Source organism: Mustela putorius, unplaced genomic scaffold (assembly GCF_011764305.1).
Source record: "Mustela putorius furo isolate JIRA1106 unplaced genomic scaffold, ASM1176430v1.1 tig00000145_pilon_pilon_pilon, whole genome shotgun sequence".
In the NCBI taxonomy this organism is placed as follows: Eukaryota; Metazoa; Chordata; class Mammalia; order Carnivora; family Mustelidae; genus Mustela; species Mustela putorius.
The window spans coordinates 7,701,887-7,718,125 of record NW_025421294.1 but is presented as its reverse complement, the minus strand read 5'-3'; the positions used below and the strand labels follow the sequence as shown (position 1 = coordinate 7,718,125).

Sequence of the window (16,239 nt, the reverse complement as noted above, 5' to 3'; positions counted from 1 at the left end):
AATGATTTTTTTGTAAATGTTTCAGCTAATTAAAGTGCTCTATAAATGATCATTTCATGGTTAGAGTTACTATGTTATTATATAACATAAATCATAAGCTATAACTTAGTTTACTTGGACTACAGATTCATCAGCTGTCTATAATTCTATAAATTCCTGATTCTCTTGATCACCTTACTAAAGTTGATGACTTGTATGATTTTCTACTTTCTTTGGAGAATCCCAGTTGATAAATTAATATTTATTTATAAGGAATAGTGTAAAATTCTTTTTTTTTTTCATATTTTGTTGTTGTTGTAAAATTCTTTCTATGTTACCATTACTTTAAGGGATCATTAGGCTACTGTATAAATTTAAAATACATATGGGATCTCAATGATCTTATTTTTCCTGTAATGAAACATTTGCCTCTTCCATCACCCTAGGAATTACTTTTTTGTTAGTTATCATTACTTTTCAGTTATTCTCAACTGTGGTTAAAAAGACTGAAATAGTGTGACAAGTGTAAGATGATGGAATTCCCAAAGGATGAAGCAGTAGAGAAATTGTCATCTTTCAGTTTCCTTATTGAGTTGTACGGTGTATTCCATCATCTTTAAGAAGGAATAAAAGAAGACTGGAAGCACTCTTTTTTTGTTCTACTTTCATTCAGCTTTTGTTTATCACACTGAGAATTCAGAATTCTTCATTTTCTGCCCAAAATGACAGAGAAGAAAATTGACAAGAGGAAGAGGTTTCATAATTTTTACATGAATCAGAAGATGGATGCTCTAGAAAGACTGAGAGCAGCATTCTAGGCCCTAATGGTGATGGTGAAGTTGTCTAAGTGAAATATGTTTCTGAGTCATCAGATGATGATATCCTTGTTGAATTGTCCCAAACTCAAGAATGGATGAGTGGACAATATATTCCTAAGGACAAAGAGGAAATAACACTATTCTAGTTAGCTACTCATCAGGAAAGCCTTCACCATGTAGCTATTTTGAGCAAAAACCTTGGACCATCGTATTTATTACAAGTGCATGTGACGTCTTTTATGATATTTATACACCCCAAATTTTTTGATCCCAAAAGTTTGTGGTGTTTGAATTCTTAAAAATTTTTAATAAGGTTGTTTTTTACTATCCCTTTATATCTGTAAACATTTTATAACATTTCTTAAAAGACATTAACAAATAAGGGTTGTTTAGATTTTTACCAGACCATAAATGGTGACATGCCTTCTCATATCTGAAGGCTAATAAATTTGATACTTGGGCTTAAGAGCTTCTACTTTAAATAATTAGTACTATTTATTCATATATTCCTGGATTCTAGGATAGAGTAATAAAACAGTGAATTTCTCAGTCTCAGGGAGGGTACATTCTAGTGGGAGCAGACAGAAAATAGACAAACATTATGCCTGGGGATTATAAGAGCTGTGAAGAAGAAAATCATTGAGGAGAATAGAGATTATTTAGTTAAATAGAATGCTTAAGTAATGTTTTATTTATTGCAAAGTGATTTAGGTAACTGAAATGAGACATTGAAGAGATGAAATGAAATACTGTATTTTCTAATAGAAGACTTGTTAATAGTAGAGTATTTTTATTTTATCTCATTTTAACTTTTTAAAATGATGCGATAGATACATTTTAGTATTTTTGAAAATGTGTAAGGGAGATGTTTACAACAATAAATTGAGACCTTAAAAATTTTTTTTCCTAGGGTTTTTTACATGGAATATTTGACCGCCTGAAGCAATTTCTGGAATGCAGTAAGTACTCCTTTGAAGATAGATTTTATTTGTAGAATCCTTATTCATAATTTTGCTCTGCTTTCATATCTGAAGAGGCTAAACTCTTCCATCTTGATCATTAATCCTCTGAGGTTGAATTGGGAGCTCAGCTTTGTCTTCATACACTGTCTTGTCCTGAATATTACAGAAGTTTTTTTTTTTTAAAAACAGTCTATTTTGTGTCCTGTTTCTTTGTAGATACTTTTACTGTTACTCCTCTTTTCCATGCTTACATCCACAGTGGTCATGTATTTAATACTCATTAAGTGTAGCTCCTGGGCCACATGCTCCCAATACTTTGTATATACTGTGTGTTTGTGTGTGTATGTGTGTGTGTGCGCACGCATGTAGTTCATTTTACATGTGGGTATGGCATAAATTACCTTCAATGGTACTTTAATTTTATAAATTTCTTGTAGATTAATTTTCGTGGCTTATCTTGAGGACGCTCTGTCATCCACACAAGAGAATTTAGCATTTATATTTGTGTTATGTTATACTCGTGGTCTGTTTATTATCCTTTTTTCTGTGATTGTAAGCACCTTTGCTGACTGTGCACACACCTGCAAACACAGAGTACACATACATGTGCTTGCGTGAGCACATACACATGTGTACATCCTCAGTGTGTGTTTACATGTATGTGTACTTGGGGACTTAATAGTGTGAGGAGATATTTTAGTGTACAAAGTTTTAGAGAGTTGTTGATTGTTTTATGTCAGTCGTTCTCAGCTTAGTAAAAACATTGTTGAGCCTTAAGCCAGGCACTATTCTGGGTACTGTACATGCAAAGATGAATGAGAATAAGACAACTTATATAAAGTAGTTTATTTTTATAACAGTTGTCATTTTCTCTGGTCACCCTGTGGAGAAGCACAGGGAAGAATAGGAGCCCTCCCTGGAGAGGAGAACGATGTAAATGATGAGATCAATAGGAAGAGTATGATAATAGAGAGTAGTTGATGGGCTGGTGGACACTGTTCTGAATGTACACAATTAAGTATGTCAGGGAAATTATCTGAAGAAAATGGTCAGAAAATACAGGAAAAATAATGAGCATGTTACTCTTTTGAGTACTTTGTTTTTACTAATTTTGCTTCTAAATTTCAACTATGACTAATTTCAATTTTGAAAATGTGATTGGTAATTCATAGATAAAATTGCTACTTTTACTTTAACATGGGCTTAGTTTACATTTTAGGATTGATTTTATGAAATGTGGTACCAGGGATTACTGTGTCTGCTAAGTGTAATTCTTTTTCAAAAACCTTATGATTAATTTTTTAGAGTTGGGAAAGCACAGTAATTTGTTTATAATGCAAAACATGCAAAAATGTATCTGACAGTATTTTTGTGAAAAGTTTTGTCATTGTTTTGATTGTGAATTTATGGAGTATTATAAACTTGTACTAATACTTGAATTGTGTTTTTAACAGGTAGAAATATAGGTACAGATAACATATGTAGAGATAGATTGGAAAAGACCATCATTCTTTTTACTAAAGTGGTAAGTTTTCTTTTTATCTTAAGTTTATGTTTCCTTAAATAAAATACATGTACTCCGATTTATGAAGGAAAATGGTGTGAACATACGTTCTTTAGTGTAAGGTAACTTACTTTCTGTTTCTAGCAAAGTTAAACTGTATTAAAGTATTTAGCATGCATGTTATAATTAAATCTATATGCCATATATCAGTTATAAGTCACTTTGTTGTAAAAAAAAAAAAATCCTAATAAATATTAGAGAGGTTCATTCCTTTGAAATTTCTTATTCTCAAGCCTACAGGATAAAAAGCAGATATAAAGAAGGTACCAGTTGCAGCTGAGCAGGAACTGGGTCATGTATAACAGGCAGTGTAATATCAAGAAGTCAATATATTTAGAATGACAGATTATCATCATCAATATCAAACATCTTTTGAATAGAATTAAATGGGTGCACTGTGCTAGGCAATGTATATAAATTTCTGATAAAACTAAGTTATATAAAAACTGATTTTTATGAAATTTTGGCCTGGGGATGGTTGGGAGAAGTACATAGAGTTGGGAAGACCTGGTTTGAGGACTGCCTTGCAGTAAAACCCGTGGTTGAAGACAGGTAGCAGTATCTAAACTTGTAGCCTATTTTTCTCTTTTTTCCTGAAGTTTGATTAATAGGAGTAAGGTTGTTTGTTCTCCTGTCAGTGGAGAACAGGAGTAGAAATGAGCCGTTCTTAATGTCTTTGGTTAAGTATCAGTACCTTTAGTTTTAGTTCTCTTTATTTCCCACAGTTAGGTTTTAAATAGCCTCAACAGCAAAAGCCTGTCTAATCTTCCAAGATCCAGCAAGAAATTGACTCGGGTATTTTAACTTAAAACCCAAAAAAACACAAAGCAAAGTAAAATGACATGATGTGGTTAGTCATTGGATCTGTGCAGTGCTTATAAATAATTTCATTTATGAAATTCATATTTAAAATGTCTAACTTTATTAAAGCTTTAAAAATTGGAATATTTCAAACATACCTCCAAATAGAATTTAATAACTTTGAGTCCTCTTGAAGTCATCACTTAGCTTCAGGAATTAACAACATATGTTGAGGGTTGACTCTGTTTTATCTGTACACTTCCTCTCCTCTTTGCTGGTTTTTTAAAAGCAAATCTGATAATGTTAAGTTATTCTTTTGTAAAGAAGAAACCTCCCTCATCAATTGTTTGATAATTGAAATGTAGTTTCACTTTTTGCCTTTATTACTTTTGTATACTTTACACTTTTTGTCTTTTGCATACTTTACACATTTTGTTTCATATTCTCCCGTTGTCACTGAATTAAGTATGAAGTGGATCAATTTTGGACCCTGGACTAGAAATGATAGAAATTTCTTGACATGAGATACCACCTGACATAATCCACATTATAGGGTGTATCCCAAGAAATAAGGTGCACATGTATTCCATGCAAAACTGGATGTACGTAGATTGTCCACCAAGGTTCAAATCTTGCCACATGTATATTAGCAAAGTTATAAGATGTACTTATGGATCATTATATTCCCAAATGAACTTGAAGAAAATAAATTTTAATTTTTTTCTTTATAGCTTTTGGACTTCTTGGATCAGCATCCGTTTTCATTTACTCCTCTAATTCAGAGATCATTGGAATTTTCTGTAAGCTATGTATTTACGGAAGTTGGTGAAGGCGTTACGTTCGAACGATTCATTGTTCAATGCATGAATCTTATTAAGATGATTGTTAAAAATTATGCTTATAAGCCATCTAAAAATTTTGAAGGTAATGCCTTACTGGCAGCTTTTTCCCCTCATTATTTCAAATGTGAAGTAATTGATATTTTTATATATTTGAAATTCATTTATTTAAGTGTGAAAAGGAAAATGTTGCTTGAACTAGAGATAAGGATTAAAGATTTTAATATGTGAGTGCCAGCTTTAAAAGCCATAGAAAGCATTAGTAATCTATCTTTCGTAGCATAGTAGAAGATCAGTTGAAGCTTTAGGACTTCAGTAACCACTGCAGTTCATGTTGTAAGCTGTATTTATTTGTACAATTAAAATTTTTCTTTAACTTCAGTGAGGTTACTTTTAGACATTAGAATTCATACATGTGCATGTATATCAAGATGAATGAGGAATTCTTATAGGAGAGAGAAGGACATATGTATCTAAGTCACTCCAATATGGTGTGATAATATAGCAGGGGATGTACAGGCTGTAGTGGGAGGACAGCTGCAAGACTGATGTGTGTGGTGTGAATAAAGAACTGTCTTCGAAATTTGCCCTTAAGAAAAATGAAAATTTATACACCACTTTATATTCTCCCTCAAGAGTGTATTTTTAAATTTATTTAAGTTACATAATCCAACTTTGGTAGAATCTTTGTATGATTCACTTGGAAATTTTATTTTTCTAGATAGCAGCCCTGAAACTCTAGAAGCTCATAAGATTAAGATGGCATTCTTCACGTATCCCACTTTGACAGAGATATGTAGAAGATTAGTCTCTCATTATTTTCTGCTAACTGAAGAGGAACTAACAATGTGGGAAGAAGACCCCGAAGGCTTTAGTAAGAATCAGTTTTTCAGTTTTTGACTGGCTTTTCTCCTTCTTCCCTAAATACATATCATCTATTTGAATGATGGGCATAACAACATTGTATTGTAATTTTTGATCTGAGAATCTTGGCTTTTAAAAGTTAACATGTCCTTTGTTACCTGTTAAAACAAATTGAGAAGGAGAAGATGAATGATTTTTTCAAATATATGGAGTTTTCTCCAGAAAAAGACCTTTTAAAATTTTTAGACGTTCCTATGAACATATGATATAGTTTAAAACAAAAATGTAAAATAAACTGTCTGTGTTATCAGGTCAGTTTGTACTTTGTGATTCATTCCATCTTATTTTTTATTAGTAGACATTATTTTTCAAAAAGAAATTTGGGGAAATTTCTGGATTACTAAATAGATCACCTATTTAAATTTTATGATGAATTTTTTGTTGATTGAAATATTTTTCTAGGAGATCCTTTTTATCCATCGGAATGTTAATAATAGAATAAAAGTATCAAGGTTCTTTCTACAGAAAGTCAAGAAATTGTGTGCCTAATAAAGTTTCCTGTGTGTGTGAATAGAGTGCCTGTGTGTGAATTACTTAAGCCGTCCTCAGACATAGGCTAGATTTTAGACTCTCCTCATCCCTTTGGGTGACTTTGTGTAGTTCTGTTCATATATTTCCTAAGATTTTAAGAATGCCTCAGATGTTTTGGAAGACTCCTTTTCTCCCTCTTTTTGTTCTTTAAAAATAATTTTAGTTCATTTAGAAAATACAGCATTTTGGGGGCACTTGGGTAGCTCAGTGGGTTAAAGCCTCTCTGCCTTCGGATTAGGTCATGATCCCAGGGTCCTGGGATCGAGCCCCGAATCGGGCTCCCTGCTCAGCGGGGAGCCTGCTTCCTCCTCTCTCTCTGCCTGCCTCTCTGCCTACTTGTGATCTCTGTCTGTCAAATAAATAAATAAAAATCTTAAAAAAAAGAAAGAAAATACAGCATTATACTCTATATATCCTATATTGTTTTTGCTTTTTCTCTTAGCTAAAACCTTATGTTTCAAATCACTTTCTTCATGCCATGTGTATAGTAGTATAACATGAAACACTGAGTTCCTAGACTTGTAGAAGTTCCTAAAGTATTTTACTTTTTTGAAATTTAACTTTAAATATAGAACATTTTTGGAAATGTTAATAATTATAACTTATAAGACATTATTATATTGAATGAAATAATCTTGGGATTATAGTTATATTCGAGTGCTTACTGGGTGATATCACATACTCTGGAAGTGAGGAGCCCTTTGATCTTTCCTCCATAGAGAATTTTTAATGAAAGTGAGAATGCTTATGTAAGCAACTTGATGGGAGACTACCATATACAGATGTGATCTATACTGTATAGTAAAGAAATCTATGTAAGGCCTTGTGTTTCCAAGGATTTGCTTTCAGTGTTAAGTTTAAAACCATTCATAGAAATAAACTGACAGTATTTAAAATCTTTGTATTCCAAACTGAGACTTTGGAAACACCATTATTACATGGTAAGATAAGCATCATTTGTTGTATTTTTAATTGCAGCAGTGGAAGAAACAGGAGGAGATTCTTGGAAATATAGTTTGAGGGTAAGTATTGATTGAAAAAAAAAATTGATAGGGAAATGCTTAATGCTTCTATAACTCTTAGTCCAGAGTTTAAGAATTCCAAGCGTTAAACCAGATGAATAGGAAACTATAATTGTGGGCATCTGTGTTTGAGAGGAAAGTACTTAATTAAATTTTGAACTTTAACCTAGATTTTTATTGTTGTTTATTTGGGGGGTTGCACACTGAATTTTTCTCCATTTTGCAGTCACATTGATGGGAAAGTAATTATCAGTGCAGAAATAGGAAATGTTTTTGAAAATGAAAACTACTTCTTTTTGGCTAGAATGATTTTCTCCTCTCAAGTATTTCAGTAATTCTGAAGCTTTTTTTGATGCATATTTCTTGTACCACGGAGTCTGATTCCCAGAGACCAGCCCATTGCTTTTAATTTTAGAATGCTTTCTAAGTCTGTATTTTTTTGTTGTGGCCAACATTTGAGGAGAATTAATCAAATACAGTCTTTGAACTGTTTTTGTGTGTGAAAAGTTGTGTTCACATAATTTATACTATTTTTCTAAGAATGTATGTTAATGATTTTTAGTTTTATAAGCTTATGTAGAAAACAAGCGAGATAGTTAAGTAGAGAAATTATTATTGCTTTAATTAAAAAAAAATTTACTTTAATTTTTTAAAAACTTTGTTTTATGGAAAATTTCAAGCTTAGTAAAAAATAGAATAATGTCATGAGCCCTTGTATTCCAAAGCCCCATTTATCAGTTACCAATTCATGGCTAATCTTACTTCATATGAGTACCCCCACCCCTAACTTGGATTATTTTGAAGCAAGTATTTGAGGTGACCTGTCGTTTCATCTGTACATAAATCAGTATGTATGCAAGATTTTAAAACATAAAGCATAGCACCTTCCAAATTCATACTTCCTTTGTATTATGAAACGTGATGGTTTGTTACTTTTAAGAACCAAAGTGAATCAGTTTTGTTATATAGCTAACACTGACTTCTGTTACTGTTTGTTTCTGTTAAAAGAAATAGTATTTGGGGAATGGGAGGGATGGGATGCCTGCATGATGGACATTGGGGAGGGTATGTGCTGCTGTGAGCGAGCGCTATGCATTGTGTAAGACTGATGAATCACAGACCTGTACTCCTGAAACAAATAATACAGTATATGTTTAAAAAGAGAAATGGAATACTACTCTACATGGTGAATTGAATTCGCGAATTGGAGTTGTTACTTACTCTGTCATTGCTAAGAAAAATATATAATTTTTAATGAATTAGTTCCTGGACAATCATTTATAGTACTGAATCTGCAATAAATGTGGCTTTAGATTTTTTTTTAACTTAAAGAGTTACTAACTAAAAATGTAAGTTATTTTTTCACTGGAGTTTTACTTTTTGAATGCCTAATGGCAAATGATTGAAATAGGAATCAAATTATAATTTGATTTTCTTACCCAGTGTATCTGTAACAATTATAATCTACTATATGTAAACACATCAAGAATTGGAAACATGTTTGGAGTTTTAGGATTTTAAGAATGAGTATATTCTTTGCTTTATTATAGAATTGAGCAGTACGATATAACATTGTTTTCAATAGAAAATTGGTTTCTTTCCTCTCCAGCCTTGCACTGAAGTACTATTTATAGATATATTCCATGAATATAATCAGACTCTTACTCCTGTACTTCTAGAAATGATGCAGACACTTCAAGGTGAAGTATATTTTATGATACTTTATTAATCCATGTTCAGTTAAAATAGTTTGAGTTCCTGCTTACTATGTGCAATGCATTTTTTCCTACACCATATAATGGGAATCTGAGGAAGACCTGAATGTATTCTTTTCTGAAGGGATGGCTTTCAGAATAGAGAACAAGAATGGGCAACTGGCAAACTGACAAAGGTGGCCTTGAAATAGGCATTGAAGGGGATAGTTGGATTTTGCTCTTGTAAATATCCTAGCAGCATAAGCAAAATAGTAGGCAGTAAAGTATGTTGCCTGGGGAAATGGTCTACCTAGAGCATGTTGTGAAAGTAGTGGGAGAAAAAGGCAAAACAACAAATGCTATGCTCAGGATGGTGGCAGTGGGAATGGAAAGAAGGTAATGGATGTAAGAGAATGATGATATGAAATTTCTGGCACTTGATCACTGATTGCAGCTTGTGCATAAGTAATTATTATCAGCTGCGATTTATCATTTCTGACTTTTCTGCTATATTCTAAATTGCAGGAAGGAGGGTAGTGATCACATCTGTTTTGTTCACACATTATTCCCAATGTCTGGTATTTTCAGTAACTGTTTGTTGATTGACTTTTTGTGACTGTGCTGAACGAGAGAGACCGAGGGGCACCTGGGTGGCTCAGTGGGTTAAGCCTCTGCCTTCGGCTCAGGTTATGATCTCAGGGTCCTGGGATCAAGCCCCGTATTGAGCTCCCTGCTCAATGGGGAGCCTGCTTCCTTCTCTCTTTCTGCCTGACTCTTTGTCTACTTGTGATTCTCTCAAATAAATAAATAAAATCTTAAAAAAAAAAGAGAGAGAGAAAGTGACCAGACATGATCCTAAACTGTGGTCTTAATGACAGGGTGGCTGTTATTAGTAGTGGTTGGAGATAGAGTATTACTTCTGGAGTGTGTGTGTAAAGGGCCTTGGGAGAAGAAAAGTAAGTTCAAGGATGGAACTCAAGATTTTCACCTTCAGGCTTATGAAAAGATGAAGGTCGTGCAGAAAAGCCAGGTCAGAGACTCTTGCAGAGGTGTGAGGAACAATATGGAAGTGGATCCTGGAGAGAAGAGCATGTTATTAGAAATGTCCCGTGGTGAAAGAGGCAGAAGGCAGTGGAATCTTCTGAGACGGTATTTGAAATGTTGGGGCAGAAATTACATTGTACGTGACCAAGGATTGAGCAGATGATGATCTAAGAAAATAATAGCAAGAGAAGCTTCTGTAGGGAAGGAGATGCCTGATCTAGTTTGTGGTAGTGAGTGGGCAGCTCACTTTTCAGGCTTTGGTTCTCTGAAAAACCCAAAGAGTGTTCTTAATTATAAACCAAGGGAAAAAACTTTCAGGTTTTACTTTGTTCATCTGTGAAGGTAATTTGAGTGTTACTTGAATTTTCATATGGATTGATTTCTAAGATACAGTTATTTATTAATTTCTTCACGTAGGATTATTGATTCTTACAGTTGATAATACTTGGACTGCTTCAGTTTCTTTTTCTTTTAAGTTTAGAATATCATTTCCATTTTCTTCTATGTGTCTGTTATTTTTTTAAACCACTGTAGGAAAGTGGATAAGCTATTTAGGTTACACTCTGATAAATTGTGTGGTGGTAAGGATTTCAGTGGTTTCAGAGTTTAGTTTTCTTTCCAGTAATGGAGCAGTTGGTTTATTTGGGTTGTATTTAATCTTAGACTAGTGAGCTTAAGAATTCATATTTAACAGCAGAAGAGTGCTCTGATAAACTCGCTAGACATCTTTCTATTCTAAAGAAATAGACTTTCTAAGCAAACTGTATTTTTCATGGCTTAATGACACTCTCCTCTCTGGATAGTGGTAGGAGACTGCCAACTTTTTGTCAGAAGTTCCCACCTGACGTGATGGCTTTCCCTTCCTGTCTGCACTTTTTCTTTTGTTGCCATCTTTTAATGTACTGTCATGACCTGGTTTGTTTATTATGTCAGAGTTTCTTGTGTGAATGACCTGTGCTGTTCCTTTTTTGTTGGTTTGTTTTTCTTTTGTGGGATTCATCCTTTTATTTTTTCTTTTAAGAATTCTCTTTTAAATTAGGGTATATAAGGTATTATACACTAGTTAGCAGTTTGTGGCATATATTTTTTTGGATTGTTGCTTGACATGACATTTTCAAATAAGTTATAATGATTTTTAAAATTGTAATATGGCTTTAACAAAACAAGATGGGATCGGGAGAGAGACAAACCATAAGAGACTCTTAATCTCACAAAACAAACTGAGGGTTGCCATGGGGAGGGGGTTAGGGAGAGGGTGGTGGGGTTATGGACATTGGGGAAGATATGTGCTATGGTGAGTGCTGTGAATCATGTAAACCTGGTGATTCACAGACCTGTAACCCTGGGGCTAATAATACATTATATGTTTATTAAAAAATTTTAAAAATTATTTAAAAATTGTAATATGGCTTTACATCTTGCATCCGTGCTCTCTAATGGTGATGATAACAAAATCTAGGCTTTCCCTTCGTACCTGTATGTGTATTTAATATCATGAAATTTATTATATGAAACCAAAGTGATAAACCAGTAAATGGAGTTGAAATAAAATATTTTTTAAAAACTAGTTTTATTTACCTTTACTTACTTATGTTTTCAGGACCCACTAATGTGGAAGATATGAATGCACTATTAATCAAAGATGCTGGTATGTTAAACTAAACTGATTTAGAAATATTATTTCTTCAGTAATAAATATTTGGTATGTTTGCTTTATGGCAGTGTTAGGCTGGGATTTGGGTTACAGGAGTACCTAAAATATAGGAACTGTCTGGCGGGGGAGACAACCAAGTAAGCAGACAATTGATTATACATATTATCAGCTGATTAATGTTAAAATAGGTGGCAATTAGATAGTGCACTGGAAAACTACAAGGTGGTTTGGTTGTGCATAGGGAAAGGCCTCTAGAGAAGTATAGTACGAGAATACCAGGATCAGTGGGAATTAACAAGGGGAGGAGGGGCTGTGTGAGAAGAGGGTTCCCGGCAGAGGCAGCAGTATGTACACAAATTTGAAGGGAAGCGGAGCAAGCACAGTTAAGTGTTGAACTGGGAGTATTTTGGTTTATTTGGAACATAGAGTGTAAAGGGTTATGGTGAGAGATGAGGCTGGAGGGAGGTAGGTAGGGACCAGATCATAAAGTATTGTGTCCATTTAGAAGTAGATGTTATTTTGTAATTTTTAAAATTTGACTTGAATGTATTTGAATGAATGTAGTTTTCTGTTTGAAAGCACTAAGGAATATTTAGGAAAAACAATGTAAAGTAACTTACATAATGATTCTAAAATATCTATTTAAATAATTTCTCTGATTAACATGCTTTATTAGCATTTTACATGTTTTAAAGTAGTCCCTATGGATTAGTTTCTTATATAAGATACTTAACTTTGGGCCCAGCATCTGAAATTTAAATTCTTTTTCTCAAATCTTCTTTGTAGTGTATAATGCTGTTGGATTAGCGGCTTATGAGCTTTTTGACAGTGTTGATTTTGATCAGTGGTTTAAAAACCAACTTCTTCCAGAATTACAAGTCATTCATAATAGGCAAGTATAAAACTTTGTGTTAATAATATACTTAATTTACCTTACTAATTTTGTGATGAAGATAGGAAGGCATTAAAATTGCTTAAAATTTTTAAAGTTGGGGCACCTGGGTGGCTCAGTGGGTTGGGCTTCTGCCTTCGACTCAGGTCATGGTCTCAAGGTCCTGGGATCGAGCCCTGCATCCGGCTCTCTGCTCAGTGGGGAGCCTGCTTCCTCCTCTCTCTCTCTCTTTCTGCCTACTTGTGATCTCTTTCTGTCAAATAAATAAATAAAATCTTTAAAAAAACACATCTTTTAAAAAGTTATAGTATGATTTAGCTGATCACAGTAGTGTAGAATAAGACTTGTGACTCTTGGATTTGAAAAATAAAGTTGGTTTGTTTTTTTTTTACTTCCAATGTGAATTGTAACATGTATGGAGTATTTGGTATTAGATAAGATAATTTGCAGGAGGAAATTTTATACAAAGATAAAGATGGAGATCTCTAGATTCTAGAAGAAATGTATATACAAGAAAGCCAACTTTATTTGTGTAGAAAGTAGGGGTAAACCTATTGTAAGAAGTAGTCTCACACAAATAATAGCTGTGAAGGATGACCGACCAAATGCCTTGGGATCACACATAGCCTACTGCAGGTCTGGGAGAGGGTAGATAGTTTGGAGCGACACGATGGCAGAAAGCATTTGGATGCACTTTAGGCTTGTATTGGGTTACCCCATTCAGTAGTACAGAGTTGTTTGATGTAGAACTTTTCCCAGTTTTTAAGTTTCACATACTTTTAAAAAGCACTTGACTGATTTTAGGTACCGAATGGCTGAAATGGAAGGATAAAGGTCTTTTGTAGTTTTTGTAATTTTTTTCTTAGTTTAGAGTTAGAGACTTTAACAATTCCAAGAGACTGTGTTCTTGTTTTGAATTGTGCATTTCTATTGATTTATTTCTGTTATGCACCCATCAGAATGCCTGGCACGTAGTCATAGATCAGGTAACATTTTTTGACTACATTAATGAATGAAAAGAAGCTTTCTATATAAATCTTGAGAGGTGTGCAATTGTAGAGTTGGAGAGGATTTAAAAGTGATTTTCACCCTTCTAAAACCCGTATTACTCTATATATTAACTGAGAATTTAAATAAAAACTTGAAATTTTTTAAAAAGAAAAAAAATATTTTTTGACTCGTAAAGAGCTGTCTGTTCACTCAGCAAGTATTTTGAGTTGGCCGTGAATTTGCTATGTCCTGTAAAGTCTGTGGTGAGTAAGTTGGGCTGTGACTCTGCCCGTAGGAAGTGAGAGAACCTTTGATGCAGAGAAAACCTCCATTAGGTAACCACATGGCCCTTTAGTGGGAGCACACTATGTGGTTTGATTGTCCTTAAACCCTGGAGGCTATTTATTCTCCATCTGTGTTGTCCAGTACAGTTGCTACTATGTATGGCTCTTGAGTGCTTGGATTGTACCTAATGCAACTGAGGAAATGACTTTAATTTTAATTAACTAAAATTTAAATTGAAAAACTGAAGAGTTTAAAATATGTATTGATTCCATGTTGAAATGATATTTTGCATATATTGAGATGAATAAAAATGTTAAAATTTCACCTGCTTTTTACTTATTTTAATGTGGGTACTAACAGATTTCAAATTGCGTATTTGTCTTGCATTACGTTTCTTCTGGACTGAGCTGATCTAGACCAGTATTTCTCAAAGTTTAATGTGTTTATGAATCTCTCGATGGTCTGGTTAAGATACATGTTCTGATTTAGGTAATGTGTTAGGGTCTGGGTCAGACTGTATGATTCCATCATGGATCCAGGAAAATGATGCTGCTCGTCCAGGGAGCACATTTGGAGGGACAAACTATCCCCTAATTTTAACTTTGCCCAGAAGTGACTGTCGTCTAAGTGAACTTAAGATTTGACCTTTCTGAGCTTCGTTCTCTTTATCTGGAGTGGAATGTTGAATGTGGTAATCTCAGAGATGTGAGATTGGTTCAGAATTGGTGGTTCTGTGGGTTCTCCACTACAGTCTATACAAGTCTCATTTACTTCCACCTCTGTGACTTTGTTTAAACAGACCCAGTTCCTGGAAATGGCAGTTTTTCCAGTTTTCTGCCCCAAATACTCTTTATCTTAAAGGCTATTCAAATCTAATTTCTTCCTACCCACTCTTCTCTATTCCTTTTCTGAAATCCTATTATATAACTTTGCATTCTTTAATTCTTTTAGGTGAGAAACTTTTTGAGGGTGGGGAGGGAGTACTTAAACATTGTTTCATCTTTAATGAGCAGTTCTTTCTATCTGCTTCATCATCTTATAGTTTGGTAATTTTCTAAAAATGTGGAATATTCATTAGCTTATTCCATTTGTACCCTGAAACAGTTATCATCCCACTACTAAAAATTACAGAGTATCAAGAAGAGACTTTGGGTTGAAATTCTTATACATAGTCCTTTATAGCTTTGTGGGGTTTTTTCCTCCTTGCCTAAAGAAACTTCATTGCCTTTAGCAAAGACGGATCATAGAGAAACAAATATGTATACATGTTACTGCAAAGGTTTTACAGCTTTTAAAATGTAAAATCATTATTTTGATAGTATGAGTCACATTCTATAATAGGGCACTTTAAAAATTAGAGAATTTACCCAATATCAGTGTAGGTTTATTTGAGTATGTAAATGTGGAAATCTCTCACAGTATTCTGGGAAATAATCTTTGTAAGATAAACATTTGGATTTGGAAAATTGAGTACAGGAATTCCTTTATTATTACTCTTTGGGGGCCTCTTCAACCTTGGGGTTTGGGACATTAGCTACTTAGGCCTTATCAGATTAACTGTTTATGGTTACTTGAGGAACAGAAATAGACTTGTTTTTGTGTACATATTTATGTTATGGTTCTTAAATATAAAATAATTAGATTTATAGTAATTTGTTAATATTTGTACTGTGGTATGTTTAGAAGTAGCTTTTTTATGCTTTTATATAAAAATAGAGATTGATTCTTTACTATATTTAAAATTTAAATGATGAAATACTCTAAATGAAATAGGCTTTGTAAAATACTTACCATTTAAATTTCATGATTTTTCCTTACCCAGGTATAAGCCATTGCGACGCAGGGTGATTTGGCTCATCGGTCAGTGGATTTCTGTGAAATTCAAGTCTGACTTAAGACCCATGTTATATGAGGCAATTTGTAATTTGCTTCAAGATCAAGACTTAGTGGTATGTCCCTTAAATGTTTTAAGATTTTTTTTTTAAACGAGTTTAACCTATGTTAAACTTCAAATTCACACATGGTTTTTGTATCTTTAGAATGTTGGTGGCCTTTCACTGTTGTAGCTGTTCCTTGGTGTGAGGGAAGGAAGTCCTTTGATTATTCTGTGCTCTTCCCATCATTAATCAATGAAAAAAAAATTAAGCTGTACCATTTTAAATACTCTTTTTTTTTTTTAAGATTTTATTTATTTATTTGACAGAGAGAGAGAGAGAAAGAGAGGTAGAGAGAGATCACAA

General features: G+C 33.6%; 1 protein-coding gene across 4 annotated transcripts in view; it reads left to right on the top strand.

Moving 5' to 3' along the window:
- IPO11 (importin 11) overlaps nt 1-16,239 on the top strand; it is a 209,898-nt gene that overhangs the window by 56,425 nt on the left and 137,234 nt on the right. For all 4 annotated transcript variants that reach the window (XM_045075289.1, XM_045075288.1, XM_045075290.1 and 1 more), the window contains exons 8-16: nt 1,708-1,756; nt 3,214-3,284; nt 4,856-5,048; nt 5,685-5,837; nt 7,397-7,440; nt 9,050-9,140; nt 11,779-11,826; nt 12,619-12,724; nt 15,822-15,948. In XM_045075289.1, the coding sequence (XP_044931224.1) occupies nt 1,708-1,756; nt 3,214-3,284; nt 4,856-5,048; nt 5,685-5,837; nt 7,397-7,440; nt 9,050-9,140; nt 11,779-11,826; nt 12,619-12,724; nt 15,822-15,948 (882 nt within the window). The remainder of the gene's footprint in view (nt 1-1,707; nt 1,757-3,213; nt 3,285-4,855; nt 5,049-5,684; nt 5,838-7,396; nt 7,441-9,049; nt 9,141-11,778; nt 11,827-12,618; nt 12,725-15,821; nt 15,949-16,239) is intronic.